The sequence below is a fragment of the Canis lupus genome, chromosome 37 (genome assembly GCF_003254725.2).
Source record: "Canis lupus dingo isolate Sandy chromosome 37, ASM325472v2, whole genome shotgun sequence".
NCBI lineage: Eukaryota > Metazoa > Chordata > Mammalia > Carnivora > Canidae > Canis > Canis lupus.
The window spans coordinates 10568926-10592312 of record NC_064279.1 but is presented as its reverse complement, the minus strand read 5'-3'; the positions used below and the strand labels follow the sequence as shown (position 1 = coordinate 10592312).

At 38.2% G+C, this 23387-nt stretch overlaps 2 protein-coding genes and 1 non-coding gene across 13 annotated transcripts in view; 1 reads left to right on the top strand and 2 right to left on the bottom strand.

The window, feature by feature from the left end:
* Positions 1-418: 418 nt before the first annotated feature.
* NDUFB3 (NADH:ubiquinone oxidoreductase subunit B3) lies at positions 419-7812 on the bottom strand. The gene is given in 4 exon segments (XM_025441481.3): positions 419-601; positions 604-710; positions 3818-3959; positions 7672-7812. Coding segments are annotated over 3 exon segments (294 nt in total). The 5' UTR covers positions 3958-3959; positions 7672-7812; the 3' UTR covers positions 419-554.
* HYCC2 (hyccin PI4KA lipid kinase complex subunit 2) overlaps positions 7778-23387 on the top strand; it is a 77790-nt gene continuing 62180 nt past the window's right edge. For 3 of the 11 annotated variants that reach the window (XM_049106623.1, XM_035710703.2, XM_049106621.1), the window contains exon 1: positions 8039-8133. The gene's annotated coding sequence lies outside the window, so the exon portion shown is untranslated. Of the gene's footprint in view, positions 7899-8038; positions 8134-8158; positions 8289-8518; positions 8544-8960; positions 8995-14437; positions 14513-23387 lie in introns of those variants that run through there. The other 8 variants (XM_035710705.2, XM_025441480.3, XM_035710704.2 and 5 more) reach the window with 8 other exon arrangements.
* Positions 19568-19669, bottom strand: LOC112656814 (U6 spliceosomal RNA). Its single transcript, XR_003134682.1, has one exon. It is a non-coding gene; the product is annotated as a U6 spliceosomal RNA (small nuclear RNA).

The window sequence follows — 23387 nt, the reverse complement described above, 5'->3', positions numbered from 1 at the left end:
AACCTTTTAGAATATATTCATTTGTTCAAATATATGCTGGTACTCAATACCCATACCCCCAAATATTTCAAACCAAATCTGATATGGCTTAAGACATTGTTAAAAAAGTAATCCCTACACCTAATGTGGGGCTCAAACCCAAGACCCCAAGATCAAGAGTCTTACGCTCTGCGAACTGAGCCAGCCAGGAGCCCTGAGTTTTTTTTGTTTGTTTGTTTTTTGTTTTTGAAAGAATGATAAAAACAGACTGAAAGGGGTGCCTGGGTGGCTCAGTTGGTTAAACGGTTGCCTTCAGCTCAGCTAATGATCCCAGAGTCCTGGGATCAAGCCCTCTCTCAAATAAATAACTAGAATCTTTAAAACAAGCAACCAACCACCACTACCACCACCACCAACAAAAACAAACCCTAAAACAGACTGACACATGTATTATTACTTTATTAAATCTTAATAGTATTTTTTACAGGAAAAACACAGACGAGTAGGCTACATTGAAGAAATCTTATTTTTAGAAGAGAATTAAGAAGCCTTTAAGATACTTCCAGGTATTATCTTCAGTGATGCTTCTTATCTTTATTCTTGGACTCCAGGAAATATTCAGCCCTACAGCTACCACAAATGCAGCAAATCCCCATTTGAATCCTTTTAATAACGCACCAACAAAGGAAACATTGTTTGCAAATCCACCTGCATATCTCCAAGCTTCATTGCTAGAGGAAAAAAAGGGGAAAATCATAATCACACACAACTTATGTATATTCACTGAGTAAAACAGATTTAATTTTCATCTTTCTAACAGACTTATATGCAACCTTATGTAAGTGGATCACAATGGGAATCTTACTGTGACATAAGATAATTAGGTCTATATGTCCATGTTTCATATATAAAACATAAGACTTGATTTCACAGTTTTTTTTTTTTAAGGATTTTATTTACTTATTCAAGAGACAGAGAGAGAGAGAGAGAGAAAGAGAGAGAGAGAGGCAGAGACACAGGCAGAGGGAGAAGCAGGCTCCATGCAGGGAGCCTGATGTAGGACTAAATCCCAGGACTCCAGGATCACACCCTGGGCCGAAGGCTGGCATGCAACTGCTGAGCCACCCAGGTGTCCCTCATAGTCATTAATAACTAGACTTTTACAGAATTCTCAAATGCAAGACTCATTTCAGCCTATTCATTACAGGTCAGTTGTGTGGCTTTGCCCATGTCAGTCATTACAGCATCATTTAAAGAGGAAGTTAGAAGCTTGGATATCAAACTGTTCTGCCACTTAGATTCACAATCTTGTAGGCTGCAAAAATAACTTAACCTGTCAAGGCATGCTTCCTTTTATTCAATGATGATTAGTATCTACCTTATAGTGTTATTACAGAGATTAACCAGGGTAACCAGATATATTCTGGCACAGAGAGTATGTAATACTTAACATTATTTTTTTAAAGATTTATTTATTTATTTATGAGAGACAAGAGAAAAGCAGAGACATAGGCAGAGGAAAGCAGGGTCCTCACAGGGAGCCTGATGTGGGACTTGATCCTCAGACCGCGGGATCACGACCCGAGCCAAAGGCAGACACTCAACCATTAAGCCACCCAGGCACCCAACATTATTATTATTATTATTATTCCAGAGAATCCGAACTTTTCCCTGTCATAGCAGCCTGAGCTTTAGAAGACTGACCTGCTTAAAAAAATAAAAAAGAAAAAGAAAAGAATACCAACTTCCTGCTCTGGCAATCATTTTTCTGAATATCCTGAACAGGAAAGTAAATAGAAATGAGAAAGCTCTAGTGAAAAAAAGTCTTCTCTCACAGGTAGGGATTAATGAGTAGAAAAAATAAGATATAAAAAACAAAAACCATCGAACTCTAAAAATCTGACTTACTAGAAAATGAGTTAATCAAATCTAATCAGATACCCAAACCAAAGACATTAGAAAAAAAAGCTACAGAGTAACATCCTTCATGAACACAGATGCAAATATTCTCAAAAGAATTTTAGAAAATTGGGTAGTCCGGGTGGCTCAGAGGTTTAGCGCTGCCTTCAGCCCAGGGCGTGATCTTGGAGACCCAGGATTGAGTCCCACGTCAGGCTCCCTCCATGGGGCCTGCTTCTCCCTCTGCCTGTGTCTCTGCCTCTCTCTCTCTCTCTCTCTGCTTCTCCCTCTGCCTGTGTCTCTGTCTCTCTCTCTCTCTCTGTCTCTCATGAATAAACAAATAAAATCTAAAAAAAAAAAAAAGAATTTCAGAAAATTGAATCCAGCAATATACGAAAAGATAATATATCATGATGAAGGGTTTACCTCAGGAATGCAAGATTGGGTTGGTATTTTAAAATAAGTCAGTCATCATATTAACAGAAAAAAAAAAAAACTATGTAAGCATCTCAATAGTTGCAAAAAATCATTTAAAAAGATTCAACACTCAAGAGAAACTCCACAATTGGATGAAAGACCTCTATGACCACCCTACAACTAATATACTTAATGGTAAAAGACTGAATGCTTCCTCCTCAATTAGGAACAAGGCAGGGGCTCCTGGCTGGCTCAGCTGTAGAGTGTACAACACTTGATCTCATCAGGGTCATGAGTTCCAAGTTCCACGTTGGGTGTAGAAATTACTTAAAAAATAAATTAAGACAAAAAAAAGGAATAAGGCATGGATGTTAGCTCACACCACTTTTATCCATTATACTAAGTAGTGTTAGCCACTGCATGAAAGAAAAAAAGTCTGTAAATTGAAAAGTAAAAAATAATACTGGTTTGAGACAAAATGTTCATCTATTAAGTAAATTCTAAGAAATCTGTAAAAAAAAAAAAAACCCTGCTAGACTGAAAATCTGAAGTTAGCAAAGTAGTAAGATACAAAGTTGATATATAAAACTCCATTGTATTTTCACACATTAGTAAAGAAAACTGGAAAAGTTCAACAATACCATTTATAATAGCATAAGGTATGGAATAATTCAGGATAAATTTAATAAAATACATACAAGGTTTGTTTTTATTTTTTATTTATTTTTTAAAAAGATTTTATTTATTCATGAAAGAGAGAGAGAGAGAGAGAGAGGCAGAGACACAGGCAGAGGGAGAAGCAGGCTCCATGCATGGAGCCCAACGTGGGACTCGATCCTGAATCTCCAGGATCACGCCCTGGGCTGAAGACAACGCTAAACCGATAAGTCACCCGGGCTGCCCACAAGGTTTGTTTTTTATTTATTTTTATTAAAAAAATTTTTTTTTAAATTTATTTATGATAGTCACACAGAGAGAGAGAGAGAGAGAGAGAGAGAGAGAGAGAGAGAGGCAGAGACACAGGCAGAAGGAGAAGCAGGCTCCATGCACCGGGAGCCCGATGTGGGATTCGATCCCGGGTCTCCAGGATAGCGCCCTGGGCCAAAGGCAGGCGCCAAACCGCTGCGCCACCCAGGGATCCCAAGGTTTGTTTTTTAAAGCAATAAAACACTATTGAGAAAATTAAACTGAATCTAAACTGTCCATAGTCTAGAAGACTCAATATTGTTAAGACACCAACTTTCTAGGTTTTTATTTAAATTCCAGTTAACATACAGTGCAATATTAGTTTCAGGTGTACAATATAGGGATTTAACTTGTTAAGACCTCAATTATCCTCAGTTGAGCTCTGAGTTAATGTGATCCCAATTAAAATTCAAATAGCCTTTTTCTAACTTTGAAAAGCTCGTTTTAACATTTAAATGTAAATACAAAGAATCTAGCTAAAACAATTAAGAAAAAAAATGGAACATAGATACTGATCCTGTAGAATAAATTGCCTAAATTATTTAATTATTCTTACCGGCCCCATGGATCCCTTAGCCCTCGTGCAGCCAGCTTCTCCTGGACAGTTTCTAACGGTGTCCCTTCTATCTTCCATTGTTTATAATCTGGAAGTTCCAGTTTACTATGGCCATGATCATGGCCATGTCCATGGGCCATGTCTAAAGGATAAGATTAACGTAAAAAAGAAACATGCTGACTAGATATTAAATGCCCAAACATTTGTTAATGTTTTAAAAAGAGCCAGTATAAATACTTAAAAATTCTGAGTTAATAGGTTTTATAAAACAGCATCCTATTACGTAACTAACATATTTACAGTTAGGAAATACACATATACAAAATATAAAAAAGAAAAAGTCAATAATCCTCCCACTCAGAGAAAACCATTTACTATTTTGTTCCTTTCTGCATTACAAGAACAGCAAACATTTCTTGTGCCCTATGTGCCAGGTGCATTAAAGTGCTCTAACATGTATTAATTCTATTACTCCTAAAACAACTCTTTGACCTTAAATTACAGTTATATGTGAAGATCATGAAGCTTCAACAAGGTAAGTAACTTTCTGAAGGTAACAAAAACAGTAAACGGTACAATTGGTTTTGAACCTTGCAGTTTGGTTTAAAAGCCCTAGCTCCTAACTTCTAAGCAATACCGTTTCTTTCTTTTTAGTCCTTTCAGTGCATAATGAAATGAAAATGTACATACTGTTTAGTTACCTGCTTTGTTCAGATGATTCTTTTAAAATGCAGTGCTACTGTGTTTAAATATCTATGGTCACATGAACTTTTTCTGTAAAGAGCCAGATAGTAAATATCTTAGGCTTTGTGGACCAAGAGGTAAAATCAGGTATATTTTATAGGTAGTTATATAACAAGAGAAAAGAATTTCATTGATAAGATTCAAAGTATATAATTTTTTTAGAAAACAAGTCTGATGAAAAAATGAAATTCCCTTTTTTGGGGATAACATTTTGCTTAACTGGGGTTCAAAGTTAGCATTCTTTAGTTAGCAAATTTATTCCAAATGTTCATATGTAAAACCTTCTTACTTCATGGGCAGTATAAAAACAGGCAATATGCTGGATTTGGTCAGCAGGCTGTAGTTTGCTGACTCCTGAACTGACCAAAGAGACCTTAGGACCCCTAAGGCTCTTTAAGTAAAATATGCCTGTAATAGTTATAATAAAGACTTCAGTTTTACTAGTGATTTTTTTTTAAGTTTATTTATACTCTCAACACCCAACATGGGGCTTGAACTCACAGCCCCATGATCAAGAGTCACATGCTCTATGGATAGAGCCAGCCAGGCACCCCGCCAGTATTATTTTTATAGATAATGTAAAAATAAACTTTAGTTCAGTCCCGATTTAAATTACTATGAATTTCAAATTAAGGGTGTATGAATTAATACCCCCTTTGTATAAGGTTAGCAGTAGCAATTCTATAATCACTGCTCTCCAGAAATAAAACCAAACCAAATAATTACTACCATAATGTCTGCATTTATAACCACGAACAGGCTCAATAATAAGGCAGGGCTCTTACACGGCATTTTAGAAGACAGAGGTAATTATTAGATAGTGTATACTAAAGATACATCATGTGAAATGTTGATTCCATTAAACAATAGTTCCCAAGAATATTGTGGGTTTAAACATAGCAATTCTGACAAATTAACCAACACTTTAATATTTAGAAATACTAGGATAATCACAAAACATTATTTTAATGTTTTTTACATTTAAAAAAGAATGAAACCCAGTAACTACCAAACACAAGTTAAAAAAACATCCACAATTTCAAATGAAACATTTGATCTATTATTTCTTTTTTTTTTTTAAAGGTTTTCTTCTGACACCTTTTTTTTTTTTTAATTTTTATTTATTTATGATAGTCAGAGAGAGAGAGAGAGAGAGAGAGAGAGAGAGAGGCAGAGACATAGGCAGAAGGAGAAGCAGGCTCCATGCACCGGGAGCCCGACGTGGGATTTGATCCCGGGTCTCCAGGATCGCGCCCTGGGCCAAAGGCAGGCACTAAACCGCTGCGCCACCCAGGGATCCCTTGATCTATTATTTCATTATTATTTGGTGTATTCAATAATATAAAGGAAAAAAGTTACCGTTTCAGATTTCAGGCTGACTTTTGAGATTCAATACATTATAAAAGAAATAGTTTTAGAAGTGTTTAATTAGAAGGACATCTTGGCTTCAAACCATGTTTAAAAAAATTTTGTTTTATTTTAAAAATCTTTAAAAAGATTGCAAGACAAACTCTTATTTTGGCAAATATCAATTCTAGAATGCTAACCCTAATTGAGTATTAACATACTTGGAAGGGAATACAAAACAAATATCAAAATCTTTTGATGAAATAGTTTGATTTTAAAAATATACATGGAGGGGCGCTTGGGTGGCTCAGTCAGTTAAGTGTCCAATTCTTTTTTTTTTTAAAGCTTTATTTATTTATGATAGTCAGAGAGAGAGAGAGAGAGAGAGAAAGAGAGAGGACAGAGACACAGAGGGAGAAGCAGGCTCCACGCAGGAAGCCCGATGTAGGGCTCGACCTCGGGTCTCCAGCATCACGCGCTGGGCCAAAGGTGGTGCTAAACTGCTGAGCCACCCAGGGATCCCCAAGTGTCCAACTCTTGATTTCAGCCCAGATCATGGTCTCAGGGTTTTGAGATCAAGCCCTGCGTCAGGCTCTATGCCGGGCAAGGAGCCTGCTTACGATTTTCTCTGCACCCTCCCTTAAAAAAAAAAAAAAAAAAAAAAAAAAAAATATATATATATATATATATATATATATATATATATATGCATTACCATGTATGAAGGCTATTCCAAAGTTAAAATATTACTATGTTCAAATTTTAACTTGGGAGATAAATCTTTGAACAAAAACATGAAAGTATACATACTAATTTCTAATTTCCTTTAACAAAATCAATGTGTTTTCTCTTCTACCTCATTAAAATATTTCAGAAAGCATCCCTTTATAGTCATTGACTAAACAGAGTATCTCAATGACTTTTTAGAAAGTTGAACAATACAATTTCTAGAGAACTTTTCATTTTCTTTCAAAAAATCACTTCTACTTCAGGGCGCCTGGGTGGCTCAGTGGTTGAGCGTCTGCCTTTGGCTCAGGGTGTGATCTCCAGGTCCTGGGGTCGAGACCTGCTCTAGGCTCTCCTGCATGGAGCCTGCTTTTCCCTCTGCCTGTGTCTCTGTGTCTCTCATGAATAAATAAATACTTTTTTTTTAAAAGAATAATGTCATTTATAGTACATGTAATTTAATGGTTTATTAATGACTTTCAGGTATATATCCCAACCACTCCTCGTTTTTAAACTTGTGACTAAGAACACTAGAAAATAAAACGAACACAAGTGACTTTTAGTGTCCCTGCACCTACTTATATGGCAATTTAAAAACAGTAATCACTCTAAAAATGGATGTAATTCTGTAACCTGGTTTTTTTTTTCTCTTTAACGTTGTCATACACATTCACACTAGGAAAGCCTTACTATTGCGATTATCCTCTTATTTTACAATGTTTCGATTTGGGGCCGTTGCCTTTAGGCAACTCAAAGGTCGCCACCAGAAAATACACGGCGGGGGGTTTGCGGGTGGGAAAGTAGGAAAAAAAGCACATGGACTTAACTACAGTAATTGTCACCGCATCCTTCTGCCAAGGGCCCTTCTCTAACCCCAGGACTTCATTGTTCTCTAGTGCTAGTTCTTTGATCCCCTTCCCTCGAGGTTACAGACTCTCAAGACGGTTCTCCACTTAGTCTCTCCCTTTTCTACAATCCCCAGAACAGTGTTGCACGGTTACTCCTGATCAAGAGGTGTCCCACCACCTCTAATTTACCTGACAGCAATCTGACCTCTCACGACACTCAAGAGTCAATCCTCCAGCCCGAGCCAAGCGGAAACGGAAGTAGTCTCTCGGAGTGCCTTTCGGCAGGAAAGCAGGAGAACCGTTCAACCGTTCCGCACCGGGCCACGGATTCGTGGACCGACGGGAGAGGAAAACGCGAAGGATGTGGAGTTCGACATTTTTTTTCCGCGCATCTGTGCATCGGTGGTCTGACTGAGGTAAGAATCATTGTGCAGGACGGAATGGCAGGGCAGAGGCGATGTTTCCCCTGCTCGGAGGCCGGAATCCTTAGACGCCGTACAGAAGGGCGGGCCGCGAACATGCTCCAGCCAATGAGGGAGGCAGTTTTTAGAGCGTGGACTCGGCCAATGGGAAGGCTGGTTGTTGCGCTGCAGTTGGCAGGCTGCTGCGGGAGGCGGTGGCGGCAAGAAGCCGGAGGCAGCGGGGTGACAGGTAGGCGGCGGCGGCGTCTTTGCGGGGCGCGGAGTGCTGGGTCAGGAGGGCTTCTTCTTCTCGGGCTGCAGGAACCCCCAGACGGGATGTGACGAGGGTGGTCCGGGAAGGCGGTAGCTGGAGTGGCGGTGGTTCCGGAACCTCGCGTAGACCAGGTAGCAGCTTGGGAGGGCGGTGAGGAGAAGGCAGCTGAGGCGGGGGGAGGCCGGGCGTCGCGGGGCGACGTGGGGGCCCTGGGCGGCGGGGGCTGCGGCGGCAAGGGCCGAGGGAGGAGAGAGGCGGGAGCACGACGCTCTCGTGAGGGCTGGAGGAGTTCCTTGCACGAAGCTCGGAGAGAGGAAAGGACGCGCGCGGCATTGCGGGCACCGGAGAGAAATCCTAAGAATTGCTTCTTAGGGTCATTTCTCGAGGTGGGAAGGGTGCGTGAAGAGACGCCTATTTGCTGGCGGTCAGAGCCTCCAAACTCCTTATGGCTACATATTATGTAACCCTTGGCTATTATTTACCTAAACAACTAGGTTGTCGCTCTCGGAAGAGGAGGAAGGTCTTGCAACCTCTTGATGTGTCAGAATAGTTTTTGTTTTTGTTTTTGTTTTTTTTTTTTTCTCGTTGGTTTGCGTGCTCCCTACCTTGGCAGGCTCCGTATAGGTGAAGCAGCATGGAGCAGCGTCAGGTCGAGCTTATCCCGACTCCGGACTTGGGTCGAGAGAGGCGTCGGTGTGAGACGGGCAGCCAGGGTGGTGTTTTGTAGTGTTTATGAATTTATTTGTTTCCAACGGTCAATGCTGATCACAAATACTTTTTGTTTGTTTGTTTTTGATCTTCAGGAAAGTGGGGAGCCTCAAAAACCTATAGTAGGAGGTAAGTGCGAGTTGGAAAAGGACTCGAAATTTAGTTGTTAGGGAGGGAAACCTCCCCCCCCCCCGCCCCCACCTAAATATTGTGGATGTTAGAGACCGTGAAAATCAGGTGGTGGTGGTTTTTAGGGGCATAAGGTAGGGGAGAAGAAGTCCTCTTTTAAGTAATATGCTCTTTTACGCCTGATAAACCAGTTGCCCGGAATAGTTATGAGTGATTTCTTAGGTTTAAAAGAGTATGCTCTTGGAACCTCTCCAACGGAGGTTAAAAACATGTATTCATGGACAGGATTAACTGTAAATTATCCCTTTTTCTGAGTTTTTACAACTGCACAGTGGAATAGAGAATAAAATAGGAATTCCATTCAGTATGTGTTTACCGAACCACAGACTGCCTTAAAAATGAGGTGTCCTAGCACACCGGGAAACTTTAAAAGACGCATCATAAATTGCTAAAATGTAAGCTGGTTGAAATGTAGCCTTTGGCTGAGAAGATAAGGACTAAGGTAGTGTGAGCTACGTGTACGATTTTCGTTTTTGTATTAGCGATGATTTAATATATCCCAGAGCCTAAATGAAAAGATTCTTGATTTTCCCTCTAAATATCATTTGGTAAAGAGAGGTAGATCATTAGAGTTTGTACTGAAATGTTTAACCACAAATATTTATCAGTGCTTCAGTCAAAATTTTTGATTCCCGGTGTTTTCCTTGGTTTTTTTTTACCTTTTTGCAAGAGTAATACTGTCTCAGTCTCAAAGAATACTGCTGTAGGTGCAGTTCTGTAGTGTGAGTACCTGTGAACAAATCTCTGCTGCTTGTGCAGGGTGGTGTGAGTGTGTGCCTGTGTGTTTCTGTGTGTGTGTGTTTCTTATGTAACCAGCCTGCTAAGAGCTCTTAGAGAACTAACTAATGGCTGATTTTGAACGGCCAGTAGGTGTCATTGTAGAATGCAACAAAGTTGAACATTGAGTAGGAAATTACCAACTGATTTAAGAAACGCCAGTCAGAATTAGAATATAATAATAATTGGCCTATTATTTATATAACATTAGAAGCCCACTTTCCTGACACATTTCAGTATTGGAGCTGTTTATAGGAAGCTGAAACACTGGCTTAAAGAAGTATATATTTTTTTTTTTTGCTCTAAAACGGACCTGTAGAGTTTTTTAAATCCAACTCTTAAACCATCTTGACATGCAATTTAGATTTAAGTTTGTTTCATTTAAAAAAAATTTTTTTTAATACACAGTTTTGGCATTTAATAGTAGTTTATTAAATTCTATAATTAAGATTTTCAGCTTGACGGAGCTTTATAATAGAAAAAACAATGCTACATAATAAAAAAACTAAAATGATAAAATATGGAAAGAAAGTCTCCAAATTATCAGCTGCACCAAAAAAAGTGCTTTGTTGTTCTTTTAAAGCAAGAACAGAGGAGTTTCTATCTTTCATTCTGTGGTTTCTTAGTTTTTTTGATGCCCAAAATAGCTTCTTTTTATATTTTTATCTGGCTACTAGACTATGTGCCTTTCTCCGGATGATGAACTGGATATTTGTCATGGTCTAAAATATAACATCATGAATTCTGGAAGGAGCTGGCGCAGAAAGCTCTTGAAGGTTGCTTACAACTGGTGTGAATACAGCCGGTTACCTGCAGAGCCTCCTTCTAAGCTCTTGTCTCTTTGTAGCTCTGATCCTTTGCCTGCTGTTGATACAGTGTTTAAAAAAATAGAGTTGGACCTAATTCAGGAATTCTCATTGAGGGTAGAGAGTTACATATGTATCAGAATAATCTAGGAGTTAAAAAAAAAAAAGGCATACACACATAACTATTGTCTCCACTTCCCTTCAGAATCTTAGTGGTAGGGGGAATGTGAAGAGAAATAGATACATTTTGAAGGAAAAAACATCTCCTAGGTGATGTGGTTCACCACTGGCTTCCATGTTAGAATTGATCTAATTCATGGCTCTCATACTTGTGGTATGAAATAGCAATGGTAGTTTTCCCTTGAAAGAAAAGGCTGCTAAATCTACCAATATTCTTATAGCTCAATAAAATTTCACCATTTAACATTATAGCTGGGCTAGAGTCTCTAACCAGGAGCTGAAGTTGCCAGAAATAAAAATTTCCTGACTGTTTTGGTTTGGATTAGTTTTTACTTGGTAGTCGCTATCCATAAAACAAACTAATTTCTTCCACAATTCAGACCTGTGCTAATTTGCACAGATATTTAGTGATAATCTTGTTTTCTCTCTCTTTTTTAAAGATTGTGTTTGTTTGTTTATTTATTTATTTGGAGAGAGAGAGAGAAAGGGAGCCAGGGAGCACAAGCGGGGGAACAATAGAGGGAGAGGGAAAAGCAGGCTCCCCACTGAGCAGGAAGCCCCACATAGGGCTCAATCTCAGGACCCTGGGATCGTGACCTGAACCAAAGACAGACACTTAACCAACTGAGCCACCCAGGGGCCCCTTTATCTTGTTCTCTTAAAATGTCTCTAAAAGCTATCTAGTTTAAGAATTAAATAGAACTGGAAAATAAAAATTGGAAGTTTTCTTGATTAAAGTTCTTTTTGTGATATTGCTATGATACAGTGAAAATATACATTTATCTTTTGTGTGAACATTCATTCATATATGTTAATATGTTAAAAATTGGAACTGTGAATGTGTTGACTTTGACATGGGCCCTGTTTAGAAATTCCTGGTTCATTTTTACAAAGTTTGAGCTTTTCTGTTTGGGTCTCTGCCATGGAGACAAGTATGAGAAGAAGTAGATGAGTAGACTAATTTTGGAAGAAGATGTAAAAACTCAATTATGTAATATATTAAGAGGTCATTCTATAAATGACTTTGATCATTTATAGAATTATAGTTCTTTCTAGGTTTGAAATACAACAAAAGTCATGAAATATGGTAAGTGGGCAGCCTGGATGGCTCAGCGGTTTAGTGCCACCTTCAGCCCCGGGCGTAATCTTGGAGACCCGGGATCAAGTCCCATGTTAGGCTCCCTGCATGGAACCTGCTTCTCCCTCTGCCTGTGTCTTTGCCTCCCTCTGTCTCTCTCTCTCTCTCTGTTTCTCTCATGAATAAGTAAATAAAAAATTAAAAAAAATATATGGTAAGTGACACCAATTTATTGGATGGCAAAGTAGGGGTTACAAAATAGTTATTTTGTTCATTGTAAAACACTGAACTCCCAAAAATGTTGGAATTCAATTTATCACTTTTGTTATTATGGACCCTTAACTCTTTTTTTTTTTTAATTGAGGTAAAATTGACATAACCCTTGACACTTGATAGTGCTTGGTTTTTAATTAATAAAGACTTGTTAGCTGCTAAGATTTGTCAGTTTACTTGCTTAAATTCCTGTAGAGGGAGTTGGATGCTGAGTGGGGAATGAAACTAATAATTTTTAATATATTCTTTTATATTGAGGATTAAAAGCAATTTTTTTTTATTAAACTTTATTTTTTAGAACAGTTTTAGGTTCACAGTAAAATCGGGTGGGAGGTACAATGATATCCCATGTACTCACCCCATACACTTGTAGATCCTCCCCATTATCAGTATCTCCCACAGAATGATACATTAGTTACAATTGAGGAACCTACATTGATACATCATTATCACCCAAAGTCTATGGCTTACATTAGAGTTCAGTCTTGGCCTTGTACATTGGACATGTATCCACTATTATGGTATTAACAGAGTAGTAGTGGGGCTTTTTAAAAATTTTTTTTTAATTTTTATTTATTTATGATAGAGAGAGAGAGAGAGAGAGAGAGGCAGAGACATAGGCAGAGGGAGAAGCAGGCTCCATGCACCGGGAGCCTGATGTGGGTGGGATTCGATCCCGGGTCTCCAGGATCGCGCCCTGGGCAAAGGCAGGCGCCAAACCGCTGCGCCACCCAGGGATAGGAGTGGGGCTTTTTAACCAGCTTTTTATAGTTTTATAGTTCTTTCTTTCTAAATGAAAAAAAGTAGTGGGGAGTATACTACTGTCCTTTCTACTTGATGATTGTAAAATCTAAAGTTAATATGAACTTGGAGTCTGTCACAGTACTTACTGTTTGTGGAAAAAGACTAGAAGGAATGAATGTTTGTTTCTCTTCAGAGTTCTGTGGTCACATCTCTTCTAAATCTGTACCTTGTCCCTCTGATTTTATTTGCTCAGCATCTAAATGTGATGTGATTCTTAAATCTATGTCTTTAATCCAGAGCTTTTTCTTGATCTCTGGTTCCTGTTCTGTAAATCTAATTGCCTGCTAGATGAGGACGACCTGCAGGTCCCTCAAATATAGTATATCTAAAAGTGAATTTTATCTTCTATCATCTAATGTGCTGAAGCTGGAACCTGGTATTATCTTTGAATCTTTACTCATATACTCCTCATCTCAGCAATGATAGGTTCTGTTGACTTTATTCTCTTACTACTTTTTAAATTCACTTCTCTTAATTTCTACAACCTCTAGGAGTGTGAAGAGTTAGGACTTAGAAGTACACTATCTAAAAAAAAAAAAAAAAAAAAAAAAGAAGTACACTATCTATTTTTTTTTAATTTTTATTTATTTATGATAGTCACACAGAGAGAGAGGCAGAGACATATAGGCAGAGGGAGAAGCAGGCTCCATGCACCGGGCGCCCGACGTGGGATTCGATCCCAGGTCTCCAGGATTGGGCCCTGGGCCAAAGGCAGGCGCCAAACCGCTGCGCCACCCAGGGATCCCAGAAGTACACTATCTAGATGAGAATTCCAGCTCTACATTTGCAGCCTCAGTTTCTTTGTCATTAAAAACAGAGTTGTACAACTGCGCAGTTGCATTCTTAGGCATTTATTCCAGATAAATTGAAACATATTCACATAAAAACCTGTATATGAGGACAGCCCAAGTGGCTCAGCGGTTTAGCTGTCTCTCATGAATAAATAAATCTTAAAAAAAAAAAACAAACCAAAAAAACCTGTGTATGAATGCTCATAGCAGCTTAATTCCTAACAGCCCCAAACTGGAAACAACTCAGATATTCTTCAGTAAATGAATGGTTAAACAAACTGGCACATTTACACCATGGACCACTATGCAGCAATAAAAAAGATTGAACTATTGATAAATGCAACATCTTAGAAGAGTCTCAAGAAAAAAAAAAAAAAAAGTACTCTCAAGAGGTTCCATACAGTATGATTCCATTTATATAATGTTCTGAAAATAACAGATTTATAGAGATGAAGAGCAGATTAATTATTGCCAGGGGTGAAGAATCAGGGGGAATGGAGCCTTTTGTTAGAACAGTTCTGTATTTTGATTGTGGCAGTAGTTACACAAATATACATATGTCATAAAATTGTATAGAGCTACACAGACAAATGAGCGCTTATAAAACTGTTGATATCTAAACCTCTGTAGACTGTGCCAATGTGAATTTCTTGGGTCTCGGTATTTTACCATAGGGCAAGATGTTACCCTTGGAAGAAACTGGACCAAGGGTACCTGGGACGTCCTGGCACATATTTTGGGAACTTCTTGTGAGTCTATTTATATATTAAAAAAAAAAATTAGAGTAATTAGATTAAATGAGCAAATATAAGTAAGGTTCTTATTATAATATTTAGTGCATCATAAATACATAGTAAATTTAATGGTAGTGGCAGTAGCAGCAGTGATAATTCAGGCCTCTAACCTCTTTCTAGGCCTTTCACTTGGACCATGCCAACAGTCTCATGGGTCATCATGGCCTCAGTCTTTTTTTCTCTCCCGGCCATTCTGTGCTCTTTCCGAAATGCCTATCACATATTACTTATTTCATGCAAAATACTTTAATGGCTCCTCGTTGTACTTTCATACATTAATTTTATTTTTTAAACCATAGTGGAATGAAACATCGGAGTCAGCATGACTTCTGGGATACTACAATAGCTGAATTAAAGATAAAAAAAATTCTTGAGTGATTTTTCTCATCTTCAAGGAATTATTAAATATTATTTTAAAGTTCGGTGGTTTGGTTTTTTGTTTTTTTAGGGGAAGGTTTTTCAGTACTGATGCCTAACACCCTATGCCAAAACTTAATGACTTAGGAAAAAGAGATTTATTATTTTTCATCATCTGTATGTAGGTTGACTGAGCAGTTCCTCTGTTGGTTTCACTTGGCTCTCTCATGTAGTTGAATCTACCTAGAGAATTGACTGAGTTGGAAGATCCAAGATGTCCTCACTCACTTGTTTGCACTTGGTGCTAGCTGTCCATTAAAGTTCTTCAGTCTTCTCAGTGTGACTTCTCATTCTCTACTAGGCCAGTCTGGCAACCTTACATGGCATTTTCAGGGTAGCATTCTCAGAAGGTAAAGGTGGAAGCTATAGGGCTACAAGCGGTCTTTGGAGCTTAGGCTTTGGAACTTACATAATGTTCCTTCCATCACATTCTGTTGGTCAAAACAATTCACAAAGCTAGCCTAAATTCAGGGGGATGAAGAAATAAAGATAAAGACCTTTGTCTCTGTCAGTTTGGACTGCTATAACAAAGTATGATAGACTAGGCAGCTTAAACAACAATTTATTTTTCAGTTCTGGAAGCTGGAAAGTCCAAGATCAGTGTACCTCTAAGTGTACTCATCCCACTTATGAGAGCTCTACCCTCAACTTAATCACCTCCCAAAGGCCTCACCTCCTAATACCATTACTTTGAGGGTTAGTATCTCAATATATAAATTTTGGGGGGATACATTCAGATTATTTTCTATTTTCTTAATGTAAGGATGAAAAACAGTAAAAAAAATGACACATCACTAAGAATTTTTGAAAAGTTTTGCTGAGACTTAATAACTATAAATAAAAACATTAGTATAAAAGATGTTAAATGGCAAGCTAGGTAGGGCAGGTTTATTTATTTTTTAAAACATTTTATTTATTTATTCATGAGAGACAGAGAGGCAAAAATAGAGGAGAGGGAGAAGCAGGCTTCCTGCAGGGAACCCGATGCGGGACTCAAGCCCAGGACTCCAGAATCACAACCTGAGCTGAAGGCAGACGCTCAACTACTGAGCCACCCAGGTGCCCCATAGGGCAGGTTTAAAATAATTATGATAATCTGTATAATATATGGGAATTCAACCTTATTTGATTGTTATACATACAACAATAAATATTAACTTAAAACTTGAAGGAGGTTATTCTGTAGAAAGGTCACTTTTTTTAAAAAATTTGAACAGCTTTTAAATAGCTGATTTAACATCTTTCATCAAAATGTTTTTTCCTAATCTCTTATTTTCATGTAATTTGGTCTTGCCAGTCACAGTTTTATAAGTCACATTACTTTTCTAGAACATAACTCCCAAATGTTGGCAAGAAATTACTATATTATGAAATCTTGTCACTGTACCAAACTACTATAAACATCCCTCCAACTGAACTATAATGGTGCCTGTACCTTCACAGAGTACAGGTTTTTTGTTTAGTCTTGCTTCCTACTCTACTCTGCTCAGTGGAAATGTCTTATATTTTATTATCATCATTAAATTGAAGCATAACTGAGATGGCTGTTGGCATCTTAGACCACAGATTTGTTGCTGGAGTCTCTTTTTCACCTTAGCAGTAAGGAATTGTGTTTGGCTGCTAGAAAGAGAGATAAAGAACCATTGCTTAAACAAGATAGTAGTTCATGTCTTTGTCTTGTGGGGTAAAAATCAGAAATTGGAAGTCTAGGATTGTTAGAGCAACTGGATAGAGTTGTCAAGGATGCAGTCTCCTCCTTTCTTTTCCTTATGCCATTTTTAGCACTTTAGGCTTCCATTCTCAAGATCACAGAATGGTTACTAGCTACCCAGCCATCACATCCAAGTTCTAGGCAAAGGGAAGGAAGAAGAAAGGCAAAGAACAAAAGGGGCACGCTTCTCATCTTTTAAGAAACCTTTCTAGAATTACCCACACAGTGTTTACCAGAACTTAATGATTTGGGCATATTTGGCTATAAGTGAGGTTCAGAAATAGTTGAGCATATAGGGTAGATCTGTAGGGGGAGGGGTAGGCATCCGTATTTGGGGGGAACTAGTAGTCTTTGCCATACGTCTCTTCTCTGCTGAGTCAGCTGCTGATTGCCCAGTTGTTGCCTGCTAAGTTGTTCATTCAATAAACTTGAATTAATTGCTCTGTGCTAAGCTGGGTGGAGCTGGAAATGCAAACACAACTGAGGAATATTCCCTGCCCTGGAGAAGCTATGGTTTAATAATAGGACTAATCAACCTGTACACAGGTGTCTAGGAATTGAAAGTATTAAGTACTGTATTCTAGGGATCCCTGGGTGGCGCAGCGGTTTAGCGCCTGCCTTTGGCCCAGGGAGCGATCCTGGAGACCCGGGATCGAATCCCACGTCAGGCTCCCGGTGCATGGAGCCTGCTTCTCCCTCTGCCTATGTCTCTGCCTCTCTCTCTCTCTCTCTCTCTCTCTGTGTGTGTGACTATCATAAAAAAAAAAAAAGTACTGTATTCTATTAGGACTAGTTACCACTGTGTTTCTGCCTACTGCATCAATTTACAAGAGGCTTAAGATGGATAGGGAGAGGCGATTGCTTTGAAAGAGCAATATCCGTGGAAAGAAATCAGTTGTGCTCTGCTTCCTAAGGAGAAGGAATGAAGGCTGTTTTCCTTCCCTGAAGGCTAGAGAAAGAGGTGTCCTAAAAGAATCACTCTTGATGTTTTGTGTGCTTTTAAGAAGAGAGACTATTGTTGTAAACAGTTTTTTTTTTTTTTTTTCCAGCATGGGCAGAAGCTGTTTAACCAGAGATATTGTGACATGAAGTAATGAGTATAAATGATATTTTGATGTCTAGACACTGTGAATTTTTTGTTTCACTGTTTTGCTTACATTTGTAATCAAATTAAATGATAAATTTTAGTTAGAGATTAATAAAAAGAATGATATGGGGCACCTATGTGGCTCAGTTGGTTAAGCGTCATGACTCTGTTTTGGCTCAGGTCATGATCTTCTGGTGGTGAGATCAAGCCCTATGTTGGCATTCATGCTCAGATTGGAGTCTGCTTGAAGATTCTTTCTCTCTGCCCCTCCCCTCACTCGCACATACTCTCCCTCTAAAACAAATAAATATATCTTAAAAAATAAATAGGAATGATATAATTTTCTTCCCATCAATTGCACAGGTTCCAGGGGGTCTGTGGACTCTAGGTTGAGAATTTGTGAATGAAGGAGGAAGAAAGGGTTTCAAATGGATACCAGATTGTATGTTAAGAAAGGCTTTAAAGAGGAAGTGACTTTTGATCTGAGTCTTAAGAGTAGATGGTTAGGCTAGAGGGTAGTTGACAGGCATTCTCGAGAGGAGAGAATAGCTTAAGAAAATGCATGGAGGTATGAAATAGCCTGACATGTCATGGAATTGTAGGTAAACATTGATGAGAGACTTCTGTGTTCAGCCAAGGTATAATTTCTGTTCCTACCGATTGAGCCATTTTGTTCATGAGCATAGTGAGCAAGTGCTAGTGATAGCCTCTTTGTAGCCAGTTCTTAAATATGTACCTCTGATCATTCTTTTCAGGCATGATGAACAATCAGATACAACCACCTGTAAATCTGCCTACTGAGAGGATTTCCCTTTTCTCCTGTGTTGCAGGGCCACCTCTATGTAGGGGTAATGCTGGTATTTCATATTGGAGCCATGTGAATTTTTCTTTCTTTGATCATGAGGAACTCTGCAAATTCTTAGATTAAAGGAATGTTGACATTTAGTAGAAGTGTGTACCATGGGTGTTTGAGCCATTTGTTTTTAAGGTTTATTTGTGCTTTCAGGGCTGCACTAACCTTATGTATAACCTTTTATAGTCAGGATCAGCTACTTATGTAGTGCTAATAATACCTGATCTTCAAATAATGGCTTAAAATTTAAAAAAAAATTTGTTTTTTCTCCTGTAAAATGTTACAAGTTTGGGTAACTGCAGATGCGTAGTTATTGCATCTTTATGTTTTTTTCTGCTTCTGTTATCATAGTGGCAAGAGAAAAACAGGAGATTGCATACTGGCAGTTAAATGCTTCCACAGGAATCATTTCTGCTCATTGGTCAAACAAGTCAATGAGGTCACATCTGACTTTAAAGAAGGTAGAGAGCTATCATCTCATGTGCCCAAAGGATAGGAAAAGCTAATATTTGGTACAGTATCACTTCCATTTAATGATGGAACACTGCTAGCACATTCAGCTTTATGGCTTGGTAGGTTAGAACACCCAGTTGTTAAGAGTTGATCAGGTCACATAGTCATTTTGGTGCCCTGTGGTTCTCTATCAGAACCCAAAAGCCAAGCAAGGAACTCTTTCTCAACAGTAGTATAATCATCTACAGAAGACGGCATAGCTTTATTCTAAGCAGTGATTCTCAGGGCTCCTGAGTGGGTTAGTTGTTTAAGTGACTGCCTCTTGATTTTGGCTCTGGTCATAATCTCAGGGTCATGGGATTGAGCCCCATGTTAGGCTCTGCACTCAGCACAGAGTCTGCTCAGGATTCTTTTGCTACCTCTCCATGCTCCAATAGGGCATGTGACTTTTTTTCTTTAAAAGTCTATTTTCACCATGAAATTATGTTTAAAAATATGGAACGCTTCACGAATTTGCGTGTCATCCTTGCACAGGGGCCATGCTAATCTCTGTATCGTTCCACTTTTAGTGTATGTGTTGCCAAAGCAAGCCCGGCATGTGACTCTTGATCTCAGGGTTGTGAGTTTGAGCCTCATGTTGAATGTAGAGATTACTTCAAAATAAAATCTCCTACCTCAAATAAAATCTTAAAAAAATAAATATGTTTAGAATAGTGTGCCACATCTAATAAATGCCACATAAGTATCAGCTAATAATACCAGTAATAATACAAAATCTTTATGGAGAAAATATAAGTGGGTATGTTTTTAACCTTAGCATCGGGAAGGAGTTCATTAAAAAACAAAAAGCATAATACTATAAAGAAAGAAAGAGATTGACAGATGTGACTAGCTGTTTTCTTAATTTGTAAATCTAAATTTTAAAGATAAGCTCCTTTGTAATACATTAGATTGTATTTAAAATTAGAAATAGTACATCTGTTTTCTAGTACTATTTAAAAAGGAATAATGGGGCAGCCCCGGTGGCCCAACCGTTTAGCGCTGCCTTCAATCCAGGGCATGATCCTGGGGACCTTGGATCGAATCCCATGTTGGGCTCCCTGCATGGAGCCTGCTTCTCCCTCTGCCTGTGTCTCTGCTTCTCTCTCTCTGTGCCTCTCATGAATAAATAAATAAAATCTTAAAAAAAAAATAAAAAGGAATAATGGTTACAATAAGAAGAAGGGAAGAAATATTTAGGCACTTAGATGCTCACCCCTACTCCATCCCTTTTTATTCAATTTCCTGCTTACTCTTTTTCCTAATTGTAGTTCTAGATTATAGTTTAAAATGATTTATTGAAGAGGCACCTGAGTGGCTCAGTCTGTTAAGCATCTAACTCTTGATTTCAGCTCGGGTCATGATCTCAGGGTTGTGAGATTGAGTTCTGTGTTAGGCTCCCATGCTGGACGTACAGCCTGCTTAAGATTTTCTTTCCCTCTCCTCCTGCCTCTCTCTTAAAATGATTAACTCAAATATTTTTTGCCTTCAGGAAGAGCTTCTTCTGAACTTTGTCAGTTAACTAGGTAAAGAAGAGAATTATTTAGAGCTAAGAATGCTACCAAACCCAGATGCTACTGCTTTCCTGGACTCTTTAAATACCAGCTACTTAAAACATTTATTTGGTATTTGAAAAATTTATTCTAAAACTCAGTGTAATTTCCTGGAATAAATTGTATTTAAAGTATGCCCATCTTTAGCATCCAGAATATAGTCTCTAAGTATTATTTCCTGCTGAAAGGGACAAGGGTTTTTTGGGGAAATGTTTGATCCTAAGTCTAGGGCAAAAACTGTGCAGGATGAGCCTGGAACTTCTTGGCTTATCAGGAAGTTAGATGTCTATCATCATTTACTAGGTTTATGTCAAAAGGGCTTTGGAGCTGTGTTGGGGCTCCCATGACCTCTCCCAAGTTTCATGATTTGTTAGAATCACTAATAAGTCATTATATTCAGTTATACTTTATTACAGTGAAATGATAAATATCATCAAAAGGAAAAGCATATAAGGTGAAATCTGGAGGAAACCAGGTGCAAGCTTGCAAGAGTCCTCTCCCTGTGGAGTTGAATAGGATGTGCTTAATTCCTCCAGTGATGAGTTGTGACATGTGTAAGATGTCTGCTAGGGAAGATCTCTTGAGCCTAGACGTTCAGGGTTTTTATTGAGGGGTCAGTCATACAGACCATAGTTACTGAAGTTTCAGATCTCCTAAAGGAAAGCTGATTTTACCATAGTCACATTGTTTATACAGACTACCTAAACAGACTAGTACAGTTTGATTCAAGTCCCCAAGAATGCAAAACGCTTTTATCAGAATGTTTCAAGAGCTCATTTTCCAGGAGCCAGCTATTAGGAGTTGAATGTATTGCCCAAAAAAATTAATGTTAAAGTCCTGACCCCCATTCCCTCAGAATTTGACCCTGTTTGGAAATAGGATCATTGCAAATGTAATTAGATAAGATTAAATCATAGTGGAGGAGGCTGGACCTTTAATCGAATATGACTGGTGTCCTTACAAAAAGAGGAGACACAGGCACAGTAAGAAGAAAGCCATGCGACAACTGAGGTAGCAGTTGGAGTAATGAGTCTACAAGCCAAGGAATACCAAGAATTGCTGGCAACTCCAAAACTTGAAAAGGCAAGGAAGGATTCTCTGCAAGTTTCAGAGGAAGTATGGTCCTGCTGATATCTTGATTTTAGGTTTCTTCTAGCCCATCAGAACTGTGAGATAATAAATTTCTGCTGTTGTACAATGTGCAGTTTATGTGTTATGGTACTGTGTGTTATGGCAGCCCTAGGAAAGTAATACACTAGCCGATGGCACAATAACAGACCCTTCTTGGGAATGTGCAAAGTTTGAACAACCCAGACTTGCTGGGTTAACTGTTGCCTTCATTGGAGCCAAGCATGGAAAACCTTCCACGGGCAAAGATGGGACAATTTGAGAATTAGTAAGAATAGTAATTATAGTGGGTTGAAATATATCCAGTATATTTAGCCCATGAGTTTATAATGATACTTAAAGCAAAACTAATTCACTACTAGTAGAGGATGCTAGCTAGCCAAATCATTTTGGAAACTGGTGAATAAAAGGAAAAAAGTTAAGCATTTATTCCATTTTTCCTATAAAAATGCTGTTACAAAGTAATCAAATACTAGAGAAAGAGAAGTTTCTCTTTATAGAAGTATTCCATAAATGAATAATTAAACTAATTAAATGAAGAAAGAATAATAGGATTAGTTAATTAATTATAACTACCTGGTAATCCCTAAAAATCCTTAAGCATTGATCACCAGCAGCTGCATGACAACCAGACGTTATGAACCTTCAGACAGAAGCACGCAATATGAACAGTCTTCCCCCTAGAAAAATAAACCTGATCTGGTCAAACTGCTGTATCCAACCACAATTTTATAAGAACTACAGAAGGTAGGGACACTTGAGTGGCTCAGTCAGTTAAGTGTGTCTGCCTTTAGCTCAGGTCATGATCCCCCAGGGTCCTGAGATTGAGCCCTATATCAGGCTCCTTGCTCAGCCAGGAGTCTGCTTCTTTCTCTCCCTCTGCTGCTTCCCCTGCTTGTGTTCTCTCTCTCTCTCTCTCTCTCAAATAAATAACAAAATCTTAAAAAAAAAAAAAAAAAAAAGGATGACAGAAGGCAGCAGAATATATTAAATCATCATAAGGGTGCTGTCAGCAAAATCCAGATTTGTGGAAAATGGTAAATAACTTTCTTCAACAAATAATTTACAAGATACACATACACACACCTATAGATTAAAAGAAATTTAAGAGACATCATTCAGTCTTTTTTGTATACTGATTATATTAAGGAATTATTTTAAAATTTCTTAGATGTAATATTATGGTTACGTCTTTTTGAAAGGTCTCATATTTATATTATATAATATATTTATGTTACATGTAGAGAAAAATCCTATGTGATGAAATTATATTGGACTATTTCTGAAGGATTTAGTATTTTATTCATTCTCCTTTGGAATAAATGACTTGCTGTTTTCTGGAAGTGGAAACGTAACAAGACTGGGAAAGAGATTGCAGGTAAACAGAAAAATTAGTTACCTGTATATTATCTTGATTATGTTTTGCCCAAATAACCCCCCACATATAAAGCCATTAATTTAAGTTTTCATATTCTTTCTCTACTATATTCTTTGCACTTTTGCCTCTCATTTCTGAGACCAGATTTCATATCATTAACATATCTCCTTCCATGAAATCTGAAGTTGTTTCCTGGAGCTGTCTAGTAAGA